This window comes from Solea solea, chromosome 19 (assembly GCF_958295425.1).
Source record: "Solea solea chromosome 19, fSolSol10.1, whole genome shotgun sequence".
Classification (NCBI taxonomy): domain Eukaryota; kingdom Metazoa; phylum Chordata; class Actinopteri; order Pleuronectiformes; family Soleidae; genus Solea; species Solea solea.
Genome location: NC_081152.1, coordinates 477,501 through 491,949, shown reverse-complemented (window position 1 = coordinate 491,949; position 14,449 = coordinate 477,501). Strand labels below are relative to the sequence as shown.

General features: G+C 39.1%; 3 protein-coding genes across 4 annotated transcripts in view; 1 reads left to right on the top strand and 2 right to left on the bottom strand.

The window, feature by feature from the left end:
- ccni (cyclin I) overlaps window positions 1-5,375 on the bottom strand; it is a 32,527-nt gene extending 27,152 nt beyond the window's left edge. Inside the window, exons 1-3 of one of the 2 annotated variants that reach the window (XM_058616771.1) lie at window positions 5,136-5,375; window positions 3,285-3,444; window positions 457-591 (exon numbers count right to left, since the gene is read on the bottom strand). In XM_058616771.1, coding sequence (XP_058472754.1) covers window positions 457-591; window positions 3,285-3,398 — 249 coding nt within the window. In that variant the 5' untranslated portion in view covers window positions 3,399-3,444; window positions 5,136-5,375. The remainder of the gene's footprint in view (window positions 1-456; window positions 592-3,284; window positions 3,445-5,135) is intronic. The other variant, XM_058616769.1, reaches the window with a different exon arrangement.
- Window positions 5,376-6,271: 896 nt separating this feature from the next.
- Window positions 6,272-13,140, top strand: ccng2 (cyclin G2). Its single transcript, XM_058616772.1, has 8 exons — window positions 6,272-6,419; window positions 7,999-8,164; window positions 8,263-8,403; window positions 9,159-9,409; window positions 9,721-9,799; window positions 9,892-9,990; window positions 10,540-10,739; window positions 11,847-13,140. The coding sequence occupies exons 2-8, from the start codon at window positions 8,060-8,062 to the stop codon at window positions 11,974-11,976; spliced, it is 1,005 nt and encodes a 334-aa protein (XP_058472755.1). The 5' UTR covers window positions 6,272-6,419; window positions 7,999-8,059; the 3' UTR covers window positions 11,977-13,140.
- Window positions 13,141-13,209: 69 nt separating this feature from the next.
- Window positions 13,210-14,449, bottom strand: part of taf1c (TATA-box binding protein associated factor, RNA polymerase I subunit C) — a 10,978-nt gene continuing 9,738 nt past the window's right edge. The window contains exon 15 of the mRNA XM_058616763.1: window positions 13,210-14,208. Within this exon, the coding sequence (XP_058472746.1) occupies window positions 13,963-14,208 (246 nt within the window). The 3' untranslated portion in view covers window positions 13,210-13,962. The remainder of the gene's footprint in view (window positions 14,209-14,449) is intronic.

Below are 14,449 nucleotides of genomic sequence, written 5' to 3'. Positions count from 1 at the left end.
GTGACAAAAAAGTCATGCTATAGCATGTCGTCCAAAATGTGACAAAAAACACATAGGTTAGTATATAGTCCAAAATGTGACAAAAAAGTCATACTATAGTATGCCGTCCAAAATGTAAAAAAAAAAGTCATACTGTAGCATGTCGTCCAAAACGTGACAAAAAAGTCATACTTTAGTATGTCGTCCAGAAGTTGACAAAAAAGTAATGTCATCCAAAATAAGACAAAAAAGTCATACCCTGATCAGTGGACGGCTTATTCATGTCTTTTTTTGATAAGTGTTTTTTCAAGTTTCTGTGATTTTTCAGCTTCTTAAATGTGAAAAGTTTCTGGTTTCTTTTCTCCATAGAACAAAGAAATCTTCGTGGTTGCAGCCCTGAAACATTTTCTCTCTATGTGTTTGTTCAATGTCATAAAATCAGCTGAACTCAGTGACTCAGTGAGTCGTTGTCTTTACCTTGATGGGAGTGAGGAAGCGGTCCAGGATGCTAACAGCTAACACCAGAGTCTCTGGGTAAAGCTGCAGTTTGCTATGAATCTCTGTCAACCAGCGCACGGCCTCATCTCTCTGAGCCGGGGAGACGTCTGTATCCTGGAGACACAGAAACTATTATCAATCTTAAATCACAACAAACATGCTCAAACACTGACCTGTTCGACCTTTACTCAGGTAAATATACAGAATAAAAACATGTTAAATTATTCTTTTTTAATAATCCACAATAGTGACCAGGTTAATGGATGGAGCAAAGAAACCAGAAAATATTAATATTTGAGAAGTTGAAAAATCACACAAACTGGTTTAGTAAAAACACTCAAAACTGATTTATCCATTATTAAAAGAATTGAGGATTAATGATGGAATGATCTAAATAAATGCATGATTATTAACACCTGGCGTTGTTGGACAGACCTGCACAGGGTTAGGGTTACATTTCACAAGATACACAAGATTCTGGATGAATAAAAGTGTCAGCTTTGGAATCAGGATTTATTTGTTTACTATTTCTATTTTATCAGCTGACGGCACAAGCGACGCTCGTCTGACATCAAGTGTTATAACATGTCACAAGGTGGACAAATATTCTGTCCACACAGCAAAGCACTGCTCAATGACAACTGAAGGTCAAACGGTCTACTTTCATTTTGATAAATTATTATTCTTCTTTTAAAAATTCTTGTTGTGTCTCAAATCACTGCTTCAGTGAGGAATGGAACGTGCCACACTGGACCAACAGCAGGGTTCAAAGGTCAGAATGCAGTTGACCCAGTTTCTCCTACTACAATGAAACTTGACACTGGAAACAGGCCATTTGTTTTTAGAAGAGAGACCCGGACCAGAATCCACACAGAACCTCAGGTCTTCCACGAACGTGGACACAGCGGCGTCCTTCTGTCTGTTTCTCTGACTCAGATTCCTGTGTTTAATCAACTGAAGTCAGAATTCCTTTCTGCTCCAAGTGAATCAAACACTGGTGGTTTTTCAGAGACACGATAGAGACTCTGAGACGTGAGGGACAGATCTCGTGTGATTTCACAGGAAGGAAAGTAACATTTTCTGGTTTCTTTGCTCCGTATAAAAAATAAATATTTGAAACTGAATGTTCAAGGCCTGAGAAACACCAAACAACATTTTCTGACATTTTATGAACCAAACTAATCGATTAGTCAGGAAAATAATTAAGAGATGAATTTATTATAAAAATAATCATTAGTTTGATTATTGCTTTGTTTCTAATTGTGATTTTATCATGCTTAATGTACACATTACACATTATAAAGACTAAATTAATATTTATATTAACTTTATTTTACATTGTATTCTCTCCTCTTACTAATTATTGTGCTCTGGGTTTTTACAGCAGCTTGAATGTATCTATTTTCTTGTTACTGCACCAAAGCAAATTCAGGTGTACTCAGTAACAAAGCACATTCTGAGTCTTTTTCATTCTTCAGGTCTATTCTAAAAATACCTGTGAAGAACCACATAAAGCTTCAATTCCACATGACAGCTGCAGGAGTTCCTTTCCCCCACTGTGACCTCTTACATGAGTTTACCTGCCTGAGAGTTTTATTTATTATTACCTACAAACAGAGAGTTCAAGGTCTCCACACGGAGCAGTTAGTTATTCTGCATTTCTTTATCTCACCGTCCTACAGTTTTACTGCAGCCGTCAGTGTTTTTAAAAACTTATTTTTAAAGATGTTTTGGACACTAGTGTGACCAAAAGAGCACATTTATGCCTAATACCTTTTATTATCCTATGTTTGAATGTAAAACATGTCCTTGGGTTTCCTGAAAGATGCTTTTTAAATAAAATGTATTGTTTATTTTTCATGAGATGTTTGGTAAATTATTTAAAACTTCTTTTTATGCATCTCATTAAAAAACAAATACACATAAATCTTGACTCTAATGTTGGAAAGATTCTGCGGACTCTGAGAACCTCTGGCCTAAGTTCTTTGTCTTGTTGTACAGAATTGATACTGGGGCTGCAACAATTGATCGATTACTAATTGATATCTACATTAATTCTTTTACCAATTAAAACCAGTTTTGTGATTTTTCAGCTTCATAAATGTCAATATTTTCTGTTTTTTTGCTCCATAAAAAAACTGAATCAAACTGAATCCTTTTGGTTTGTGGACAAAAACAAAGACATTTGAGAACATGATTATTTCAACGTTTGACAAACACTGATTAACATTTTTTGACAGTGTGTGTCTGTTACTGATGCTCTATGTTTTTTAATCAACATATCTTTTGTCCACTGTGGTTGTTTTAATGTGCTTTATAAATAAAGTAGGACTGGGCTGGATTGAATATTTAAAAGGAAATCTGAAAGAATAAGCTTCAGGTTTTCAAGAAAACTGTAGTGAAGTGATCAAAGACATACAATCACAATATAGACGGCACTTAAATCCCAAGAATGTAACGTACTGTGCGAGTTCCTCTGAAACAGAGCAGACCAGATGAGTAAACTGGGCGAGTCCAGCTACGTCTGATGGTGTGATGAGGAAAATGTCTCGCTCTTTGTCTCAGTGTGTGTGTCATGACAGACACGTCGTCTACCTGAGCCTCAGTCATTGCTGGGGACACTTTTTTGTTTCCGATACCAATGTCACAACATCAAGAATCTGCCGTTACCAGTGTCAGTCCAATACAATCTTTTTATGTCTTACGTTTAAGATAGGAACTACAAACATGCTGAGCTCATTAGTCTTGTGTTGCAAAATCATGGCAAAAACACTGAGAGGAGGAGTTTGACAGAGATGGACACTCACCTGTGAGGAGGGCTTCTTTGGCACGTAGACCTTCCACATCTTGGTTTCTCTAGAGACGGCCTTTTCCAGAAGAAAAGACAGCCTCTGGCCTCCCCAGGGTTCTGAGAACTTCATGTTGTACTTCCCTGGTTGAGCCTCCCTCCTCACTGGATACAGCTACCTGCACGCAGACCCACAGATACAGCAGAACATCACTGACCGACATTTCACATAGTAGGGATGAGCCGATACGATACTCAGTATGAGTCCAATACTGCTCAAAATCACTTCACTATGCACAGACTGTATTTGAAATAGCTTGAAATGACTCCGCACAAATGTGTCGTTAGCAGCTACATAGTTTAAAAAGGAGCTTTTATGATATCGGTCTCGGACATGAAAAAGTGGTAACTTTCTATCACTATTTCACAGTGGAACCTGGTGTAGACCAGATATAGATAATAATAATGATAATAATGATCATTTTCATAATCAATTAATCTGTCGATCATTTTCTCGATAGGTTGTTTAGTTCATAAAATCAGTGCTTTAATGATTTCTTTGTCTAATGAAACTAAACATATTAAGAAGCTGTAAATTGAGAAAGCTTGCTTTAATTATTATATAATATAAAAATGTGTAAATTATGAGTCTATATCCCACTATAGGAGAAATATGTGGCTGCACACTGGTTATTTTTCTGGACTAAAATACAATCTACTGTTTATGATCTGTATTACATGATCTTAAAATACAGTTATTATTTATTAACTTTCATTTCAGATAACACCTTATGTAACATACTGTGCATGCTGAGTTCTGCTGTTACATAAATGCATAATAATTATACAGGTAATTTAAGATGTCTGTGGTTTTACACGTGCAATTAACAGTTCATGAGAGGTTCAAGTAAAATTCAATGTAAGAAAGGGAGTGTGAAAATTTTTTTATGCGAACACATTTTCTGATTTTCCAGTTTCTTAAATGTGAATATATTTTGTGGTTTCTTTGCTCCATATCGCAAAAATCAACATTTTCAGACAGTATGTGGACCAAAAAACATGCTCAAGAAAGTAATAAACAGATTAATTGATAATGGAAATACGTCTTAGTTGTAGCCTTGTTTTGTCCGCAAACAAACATGAATCAGTTACTAAAAAAGACACTCAAGCGAATTAAGCGATTATTAAAAATAGTTCTTATCCATACATAAAAAAAAACATAACCAAACCTATGAAAACCTAAGAATTAAATCATAAAAATATACCAATAATAGCCCACACTATACAAACACTGGTACATATGCTAACATGTATAATTTTTTAATTGCATACACTTTAGATATTACACATTGTGGTGCCATTAGACCATTTTTTTTAAAGGTACAATACTGCTTTTTTATAATTCGATTTAATAGCTTTACTGAATGAGAGCGATGTTATGTAATAACTTACTAACCTAGCTTAAGCTAACTGTAAACAAACCAGTCACAGTCGAGAGAACTCGTCATTCTGGAGAAAAACCACCTGAATCTCCTCCGGGAATTCCCTCCATGTTTTGGGAAGTACCGGGCCTCCTGGAGCAGGTGCATTATTACCCATTAACCCGCACACATACATACGACTATTTCCTGGAACGAATGCTATCCCTGTTGTGGCGTCGCTAGCATCTCGCTAGCTACGTGAGCTAATTCGCCTGATTCGTTCGTCTTTTATCAATTAAAACACGTTCAAAATGTTCTGATATGTATTCGCTCGTCGTCATATAAAGAGTGTCGGTGTGTGGATGTGAAATTAGCTGACCAACACCACCGTAAGAGCCATTTAAATGGCTGAGTCATGCCCAGTTCATAGACGGAGCCCGGAGCCTTACCTCCCCTGCCAAGCGGAGAAAGCCACAGTTGGGTTTCATCCGCTCCTCTCGACTCACGCAGAAAATAAAGGGGGTAAACCGGGGAGCCGCTCCGCTCTTCAGTCCTCCATCCTGGCGCCCATGCTACTGCTTGGTGGGAGAAAAGGGGGTTATCGTAAAAAAGGATATAAAAATAACGGAATATAGACAGAGACGTCTACTTCCGAGGGGGGGGACTGAAGAGGGGGGAGAGGGACTGAGGCTCCGCCCATGCCCGGGCAGGCTGAGGCAGAGCCGGAGGATAAAACAATCGCACCCTCTGTGGAATATTCCTGTGTCAAGGTCTCCACACAGAAAAAGAAAGAAAAATAAAGGTTTTTTACAGTTTTAGCAGGAGGCACATGTGAGCTTTTGATTTAACTTGATGTCTTTGATGACAAAGTATATATGACAAAATATGTTTATTAGTATTCGATAACATTTTATCTAGTATTTCAGACACAGTCCCTGAACATACAATAAACTGATGATGGGCGGCTTACTATTGCACAATAATAATTAGTGTTGGGCGATAAAAATAAATAATAATAAGCAGTAATTAATAATAATTTGGGCTTGTTATATGACAAATTATTGATTAAATGCTATTTTGCAATATCACCGTTTTACTTTTAAAAAAATACAATATATTACTATTACCAAAAAACATTGCTAAACAATCAGCAACAAGAGAAAATGAATTACATTCATATATGTACACATATGTCTCCATTCATTAATTACCTACCTACCAACAAAAGGAATCGGTCATTCCAAAATTGCCTCAGGTTCCCTGTGAACCCCTAGCTAATCAAATCGCTTCATTTTGAGCGGACTATTTGAACGAACCAAAGAGCAGCCCTCTGATTGGCTGAAGGAAACGTCAGTCAATTGAGGTTCGCCTCGCCCAGTACATACGGCGTATTTCGACTATAGCAGCGTTTATCGGTTGACTGAGTATCGATTATTGGATAGTACCGATCTCTGTCGGTGACATGTTCCCGACACAGTTAAAAAGTCGAGTCAAAACGGCACAGAAAACCTTAAACTCGAGCTTGAATCCGTTCCGTTGAACTCGAGAGGAGGGGGTTTCTGGTCTTTCACGCGAGCCCGTGATTGGCTGCGGCCGTGTGACGTCACAGCGTGGACGTGAGCGTTGTGAACATCAACAAAAGAGAGAGAAGGAGAAAGAGAAAGAGACGATAGAAGGAGTAAAGACTGACACAGAGGAAGGCTTAGATATGTGGATTTAACTAACGTAAACAGGTAAGAGAACATTTATGTTTAACCATATTTACACTCACACACAAAACACACAGTTAAATGTACAAACGGCTTACAGTGTTAAGGGTAAAAGACAGAAAAAGAAGGTAAAAAACATCTAGGTAAAATGGTCGACAATGGTACGTTCACGTAGCTGCAATATTCAGGATTTAAATCTATTAAATGTTGTCTATGACTAATTATATGCCTTTAATTTCAATTTGCAGCTGTTATTTAATCGCCTTTTCATTACAAAATATGCATTGACGTGTGTGTCTATGCAGTAGCGAAATAGTCATTGACCTAAACGACGAACTCTTTTCCCTTTTAATGTCATTGTTTTGTTTTACTGTATAATAATTAACTATTTCACCGTCGCGAATACGATCAAATGTGTTCTCGGTGCCAGATTTTTATATTACTGTTTAGATTATCGATTATACATGTATGTTATAGATGACTATTACACCATTCCTTAATCGTGATTTACTCAATCTTACTATCGTATTTACTACACACATTTACAAAAATATTTAACAGGAAAAAATAAGAATAGAACGGAACATTTAGAAACAAGATCAAGTGGGAAAACATGCAAACATTAGTTTTGTTTAAAAGAGAAAAGTATGTGAATACATTCACCGTATTTGACGTATATGATAATCTGTAGAGCCCAGGTACACGTAAGTCGTGTATTATATTACCTTACTATTGTGTTTTTCTTGTTTGTTTCTATCTGACACCAGGTTTTTTCCCTTCATCTTCAAAAACAACTCAGAATATTCGTGATATTGACGACGAAAACGCCACTAAATCCAGCTGTTATTCGGTTTATTACACTCGTATTAATCAGTTATCCTACAGTCGGCGTCAACAATCGTGTTTTACTGTGTAATTTAACGGATATTTATCGTTTTGAGGAGGAAAGAGAAAAATAACAGCCCCTCCCCCCGCTCGAGCTCGAGGATTTAAAACGTTAGCCAGCTGTGGCTAACGTTAGCTTTCTCGGTTCGAACGGTAAATTGGATCGTTTTCGCTCGTGTTGGCTCGTGTTTTACGTCGTTTATTAACACATAGAGTTCTGAAAGCTAGTTGTTTGTGTTGTTTTTCGGTATATGGGTCAGAGGACACAGGGCAGAAGGCGTCAACCGGAGGAAACTCGACACCGTAGCTCAGCTGAGGCAGAGTGGGCGGGGCTCTGAGCTCTGACCCAAGAATGTAGAGCAGGGTTTAAACTAGTCCATAATAGAGTGTAATAACACACTTACACCGTGTCATGTACATTGAATACATGCTCATAAAGTCGTGTCACTGTAGAAAACAGATACATTTTCAATCTGTGTGTTATAATCTGGACTGTGAAGGTAAAGAAAATGCATTAAAGAATAATATGCTTAAAATTGATAACCCAAGGGATAAATGTGTGTCAAAGGAGCCTAAGAGCTGGATACAAGACAGGGCTAAAAATAGCATAAACAAACATGTTGTAAATTCCTATCTGTTCATATTGTTCTTTAAAAACAATCACCTCAACAGTAAAATTGATCATGTGCTAAATCTGTTTCCTTGTTTTATTTTACAGTATATTGTGGATAAAAAACCCCATAAAAGTAGAGATCAGATCATCCAGTGCCATCGGAGACATGGACGCCTACAAGCTGATGAAGGAGCTGCGGGTGAATTATGAGCAGGAGGTGTTTTATCTCCCCAAAGAGACGGGACTGAGCCTCATCGAGTCCACGCCACAGGTGAGACAAAGACTCATGTCCCATCACTGGACTCTCATCAACCTGTTTAACGTTATCACAGCCAATTGAACACCGTACGTCTTTTGTTTCCGCCCCAGGACGACAGTCGTCGGATCTCGGCCAAGTGCAGAGATGCCAAAGTGGAGGACCTGTGGAGTCTCACCAGCTTCTTCGGTTACAGCACACAGACCTTCGTCCTGGCTGTGAACCTGCTCGACAGATTCCTGGCCATGATGAGGGTACGACATTCTCACACACGATAGCACCAGACACAGGAGACCTCAGCGGGGTCACGACACATAAACTGCCACCACCGCACTTTCTAAAACCATGGAGCCGCAGTGTTGATATAACAGCAGAGGTATATTTGGAAAAGTGACCAATATTTCTGGCAGGTTTTTGCCATTATTTAAAATAATATATAATATTGTTAAATTGAATACATACAATATATAACTGATTATTCCGATAACGTCTCGTTTCTTCTTTGTTGTCAGTCCTGTTTTTTCGACCAAGTTCTTCCAGTTTTTCTGTTTCCTGTTTAGTCAGCGATCACCTCCTGGTTGTCGAGTGTGTCATAAACCAATATTTAAAGACTTAGCCAAGATCTGTGAACACACGTGATATTACACTGACATCTAAGGCCAGAAAACGAGCCTCTTAAAACCGCCGAGATTAAAACCTCACGTCAAACGATGGATTGTGGACTAAACATCATCATTAAACCAGGTTTAGGAAACAATAATTAACATTTTTCAACATTTCTGACCTGTAATAAGTTCAATATTTGAATCAATTGGTAAAAGATAGGATTCATGAAAACAATAAACCCTCAGTGGTCCAGAAAATAATCTTGTTACAGTGATTGCCTCCTTCCTTCATCTCTTCTCCAATCATAATTCCAGTGATCGTCACCTCAACTTAACAAAACTAAATGACATGGCAACATTTACTTCTGCTGTAGAAACTCAAAGTAACTCACCTGTGCCCTCAGATCCAGCCGAAGCACCTGTCGTGCGTCAGCCTCAGCTGCCTGCACATGGCCGCCAAGGTGACGGAGGACGAGTGCGACCTGACGCCCACCGACGAGCTCATCCGCATCGGACAGTGCAGGTTCACCGTGTCCGACCTGTGCCGCATGGAGAAGATCGTCGCCGACAAGCTCGACTTCAAGTCCAAAGCCATCACTGCCTTAACCTTCCTGCACCTGTACCACCAGATGGCGCTCTCACACTCCACCGACAGGTGAGACAAACAAAACTCCTCGGTTTCTTTTTTCCTCGTCAGTGGAATAATCTAAAACAGCCTGTAGAGTTTGTGGGGTTAATGCAGGGCAGGAGATTTATGATCAGCTGACTGAAGTGCACTGATAAGATCTTACATAACCGCCTCATACTGTGTGTTTATTAATGTGCAACCGCAGCCCATGTTGTTTATTTTCAAGCGTTCATTCTCAGCTGACGAGAGCCGTTTGTGTTTGTTGTCGGGCGGAGGATCAGGATCAGGATCAGTGACTGACTGTGTGTGTGTGTGTGTGTGTGTGTGTGTGTGAACAGGAAGGAGACTCTGAGTCTGGAGAAGCTGGAGGCTCAGCTCAAAGCCTGTCTCTGCAGAATCTCCTTCTCCAAGGCAAAGGTACAGAGGTCAAAGTGCACCACAGCAGCAGAACCCGTTTTCTCTGAGTGTGGCACGTTAACGCTGCAGCTGTTTTTATGTGTGTCACGCAGCCGTCCGTCCTGGCCTTGTCTCTCCTGAGGCAGGAGATAGAAGCCGTCCAGTCAGAGGACATGTTGGAGATAGCCTGTCACATCCAGAGACACCTGAAGGTAAACAAACACTCACACTTCTCATAAACCAGGTTTCCATCCACTAAAATATCAGAAACCTGCACGTATTCAACACACACACACACACACACACACAGAAACTTCTTTAAACTCCTTTACAGGGAACTTTATTCACAGCTGGGAGTCTTTCAGCTAGTAACGCTAAATAACTCCGCCCTAACAAAGTACGAGTGAATGTACTTCTGTGTAAGTTCTTGGTCCTGCAGTGAGAATGAAGTCCCAGGTCATTGTGACGGAAACACAGATGTATTCTATTATTCTTTACAGTTAAACTCAGGCTACGAGTAACTTTCATTTCCTTGATTTTAACCAACAAAAATCACAGTAGTTAAAGAATAAAGAAGTTTGTGTGATTTTCAGTTTGGTAAATGTGAATATTTTCTGCTTTCTTTGCTCAATAAAACAAAGACAATCAAAGACAAGACATTATTTCCATTGTTCAACATTTTGTGAACCAAGCGTTTGTCCTGTTACATGTTAAGTAACGGGTTTATTTTTAAACTGTCCTGCCGTGTTGTTTGGTGTCAGATTGCGGACGGCGAGCTGCTGCAGTGGCGTGAGCGCGTGGCCAAGTGTCTGTCGGACTACGCCTCGCCCGAGTGCAGCAAACCCGACCATAGGAAGCTGCTGTGGATCGTGTCCCGCAGAACCGCCCAGAACCTGCACAGCCACCGCAGTGTCCCCGAGCTGCCCACCATCCCAGAGGGACGCTGGGACGAGAGCGAGAGGTAAGAGACGCCGGACATCAACATAGACTTCAAAGAAATACTGATTTTAACCACTTCACAAACAACTCCCCTTATATAATCTAGGTCAGATTAAGTGGACGTAGAATTAGAGTCAAAGCTCAAAATATCACTTTAAAAATCAATATGAAACTTCTGTGCTTCACTCATGACGTCAAACTGACGTCACATGACAAGTCACACCAGGCAGAACGGGAAAAAAACACACCCAGAAAATACCAAACACTCCTGACAACAACAGAGGAATCCAGAAAGCAGACAACACCCGTGTGATGTCACACACATTTAAAGTGTGTGTTTCTACGGCAACACAACACTGAGACTCTAAGACATCTGTCTTCTACACTAAAGACTTCTTTAAAAGTTACTACATCAGCTTCTCTGTTTAAAAAACAGATCTCTCTCACACACACACACACACACGCCTGAGGCTACCAGCTGTGCAACAACACACACCTTTCTGTTTTGTAACAGCATGACACACACACACACATACACAGCTCCTATCTGTGTGTGTCAGTGTGCACGTCTGTCGTTTCCATGACGTCACACGCTCTGTAAAAACTTCAGCGTTATGTAACTTCTGTATTTTCTAAAGAAATGAGTCTGTGTAAAGAAAAAGAAACTCCTGATCATCCTCAAACATTTATTCTATTGAATCTTCTGTCTTTAACGTTTATTCTTACTTTTACATTAAATTAAGACTCAATTCTTAACATTTAGTCTTAATGTTCCGTGTTAAATTTCCATGTTTAGTCGACTAGTTTAAAGTTTATTCTTCTATTTTTAACATTTATTCTAGTTTTAAAGTTTAATCTTCAATTATTAAAGTTTATACTTTAATAAGTAGTTTAAGTTTAATAAAGCTTTTCCTCACACCGGTTACAACATGTAATCTGATGACGATAATGATGACGAGTGAAAACAAGGAACTGTTCTTTACAAACTTCTGTTTTTTCTTAAAGAGACGTTTAGTCCTAGCTGTCTTTCTCTGTGTGTGTGTGTGTGTGTGAGAGACAGTTCTGACCGTGTGTGTGTGTGTGTGTGTGAGAGACAGTTCTGACCGTGTGTGTGTCTCTGTGTCCACAGTGAGGACTCGTGTGAGGACGTGATGAGTTCTGGTGAAGAGTCTCTCAGCAGTTCACTGGGCAGCGACGCTGAAGGTCCTTACTTCCCTCTGCACTTCCAACAAAAACAACGCAGACACCTCCACGCCTGACTCCTCCCCCTTTAACCCTGTCACTGTTAACAATATTTTATTGTATTTTATTTATTTTCTAATAAGCTCCGGTGCTGGAGGAGAATCAAAGAGGCAGCTGAGCTCGAGTCTGGATTCTTCTGGTTGATTTTCAATGTTAGTTAGTGTGTCAATGTTTGAAAACGCGTCACATTCCAGGAGAATTCTTTTAACGAAGTATGTGAGAGTGAAGTTTTGGTAGAAAACGGCTGCGTCCACACGACTGACCTTCACCTTCAATAACAGAAACAAAGTTCCTGGTAAATTTCTAGACATTTCCCATGGAAAACCTTGTCGTTTTCAAACGCCTCCATTATTGTGACCTGAAATCGTCATGCACGTTGTAGCGTGTTTCAAAACCGAGTATTTACATTTTTAAAATTGACTGAAAATGTTTGTGTGGACGTAGCCTCACTGTATTGTGGACGGTGCCAGAAACAGTAGCATTGTTATTGTCGATGACAATAATTTGCCAAAACTTGTGTTGTTTATTTCACAGGATGTTATTTTTTGACTTATTAATCTACAACGGAGAGGTTTTTGGTTTCGTAAGGAGGTGAAAGGGCAGCAGGACAGACGTCATATTTCTGTCGACTGAAACCTGAAGCTGCTCCGATTCTCTCTGAAGAAAGGTTTAATTTGCACATTATACATAAATGTATGTAAAAAAAAAAACCTCTCATTTCAAGTGTTAAAAACTGGAGTTTGCGTCTTAAAGGAAACGTGACACGTGTGCGATGTTTGTGTTTATCGCAGCATCGCAAGTTTGACTTCAAACTCAATGCGACCGCAGGGTTTTCAGAAAAAAAAACATTTAATAAATGTGTGTGTGTGTGTATGTGTGTGTGAGATGCTGGTTTAAATTCAAAGTTGCCAACTTTAGAATGTAGCGTAAAGAAAAGAAGTGTTTGGTTACTGAAAACTGTTCAGAGACAACGTTGAATGGAACAATAGAGTTGACCGAGCGTCAAAAAAAAAAAAAATTTAAAAATGTAAGAAAATGTCCATATAAAAACATGTAAAACTGTAAATGATGTACAAAAAAATTTTAATAGTTCTTTGTAGATATTGTTAAGTTATTTATTCCTTTTGTCACCTGTACTGAAAAAGAAAATCTTATAAAAAAAATGTTATTTTTAAATATTGTTTTGTCTCCATATTCTTTTCTTTTTTGGAAACGGAAGTCATTAAATCAACGTATGAGCGACCACTAAATTAAAAACACTGCTTTCATTTAATTTCAGTCCAAAACCAACACATGACCATAAGATATTTTGGTGAAATAGAACTAAATGTCGTACACGTATACATGACACACTTTTAAACAAATGCCAAATTATTTCTCCCGTTGACTCAGAAAATGAAAATTGTTTCTTTTAAAAAATAAACTTTATTCTCTATTTTTCCACCCACTTTTGTATCAAAGAACGAAAGTTCTTTGTAAAAAAATACTGAGTAAAAGCTTTTTGTGTTCTTGTCCGAGGAGCAAAAGTCTTTACGCTGACGTGAACGTTAGAAAACAGTGAACAAAAACACACTCACACAAACCATTAATCACTTATTCATCTATTACTGAATTTTGATGATAATCGATTTCATGAGAAATCAGAACTTCTTCATTTCCAGGTTTGACAAACACTGATCACTGACGAAAATAATGGCCAGTTGCAGCCCAACACATCTCAACCACTTCCACTCACTAGGACCAGGTTCAGGTCTCCATGGGGACGAATGGTCCTGAACAGAAGAGGTCACACATACAAAAACACTCACTCAGAACAAAGAGAATAAATTTACCAAACCAGTTGTCTCCGGTCGTCCTCAGTAATCCACAAACGTCTACCTCCACTTTTTTCCCCGTTTAATCCACGTAGTCTGGGGTTGTTTTTTCCACTGATTAATCCCACTGTAGATCCAAGAAGATGCCAAAAAAACAACAAAAAAACATTCCAAACAGGAATCGATTCATCAAAATCCCATCCGAGGTTTCTTCTTCTTTGCCTGTGAAGACTGTGACGACTGCGACAGTCCCACATGACCCCGTGAACTCTGGGAAAGAGGCCGAGACTGGAAGAATCCCGACCAGACGGCCGAGTCCAAGGACAGATTCACGCGGACATCCCTCTGAGGGACGGACTGTTGCGAGACAGACTGTGGTGATCGCACTCCACTGTTGTCCTCTACGACGTTATGATGGGACAGCAAGGGTTTGACCTGGAAACAGAGAAATGATTCTTATAATTTGGGCTCATTTTGCCGACTTTTACAAACATGGAAAACGGCATTTACCATAAAACCAGAATAACACGAGCAAGAAAACCTTGGAATGACTCTCGACACTAACCTGTCTACTGCTGAGGAACATGGAACAAAAACAGCTGATGTCATGATTCACTGTATAGATTGTTTATTCTTTAATGATAGCAGCTGTTAGCGGACTACACAACTGGAAAAG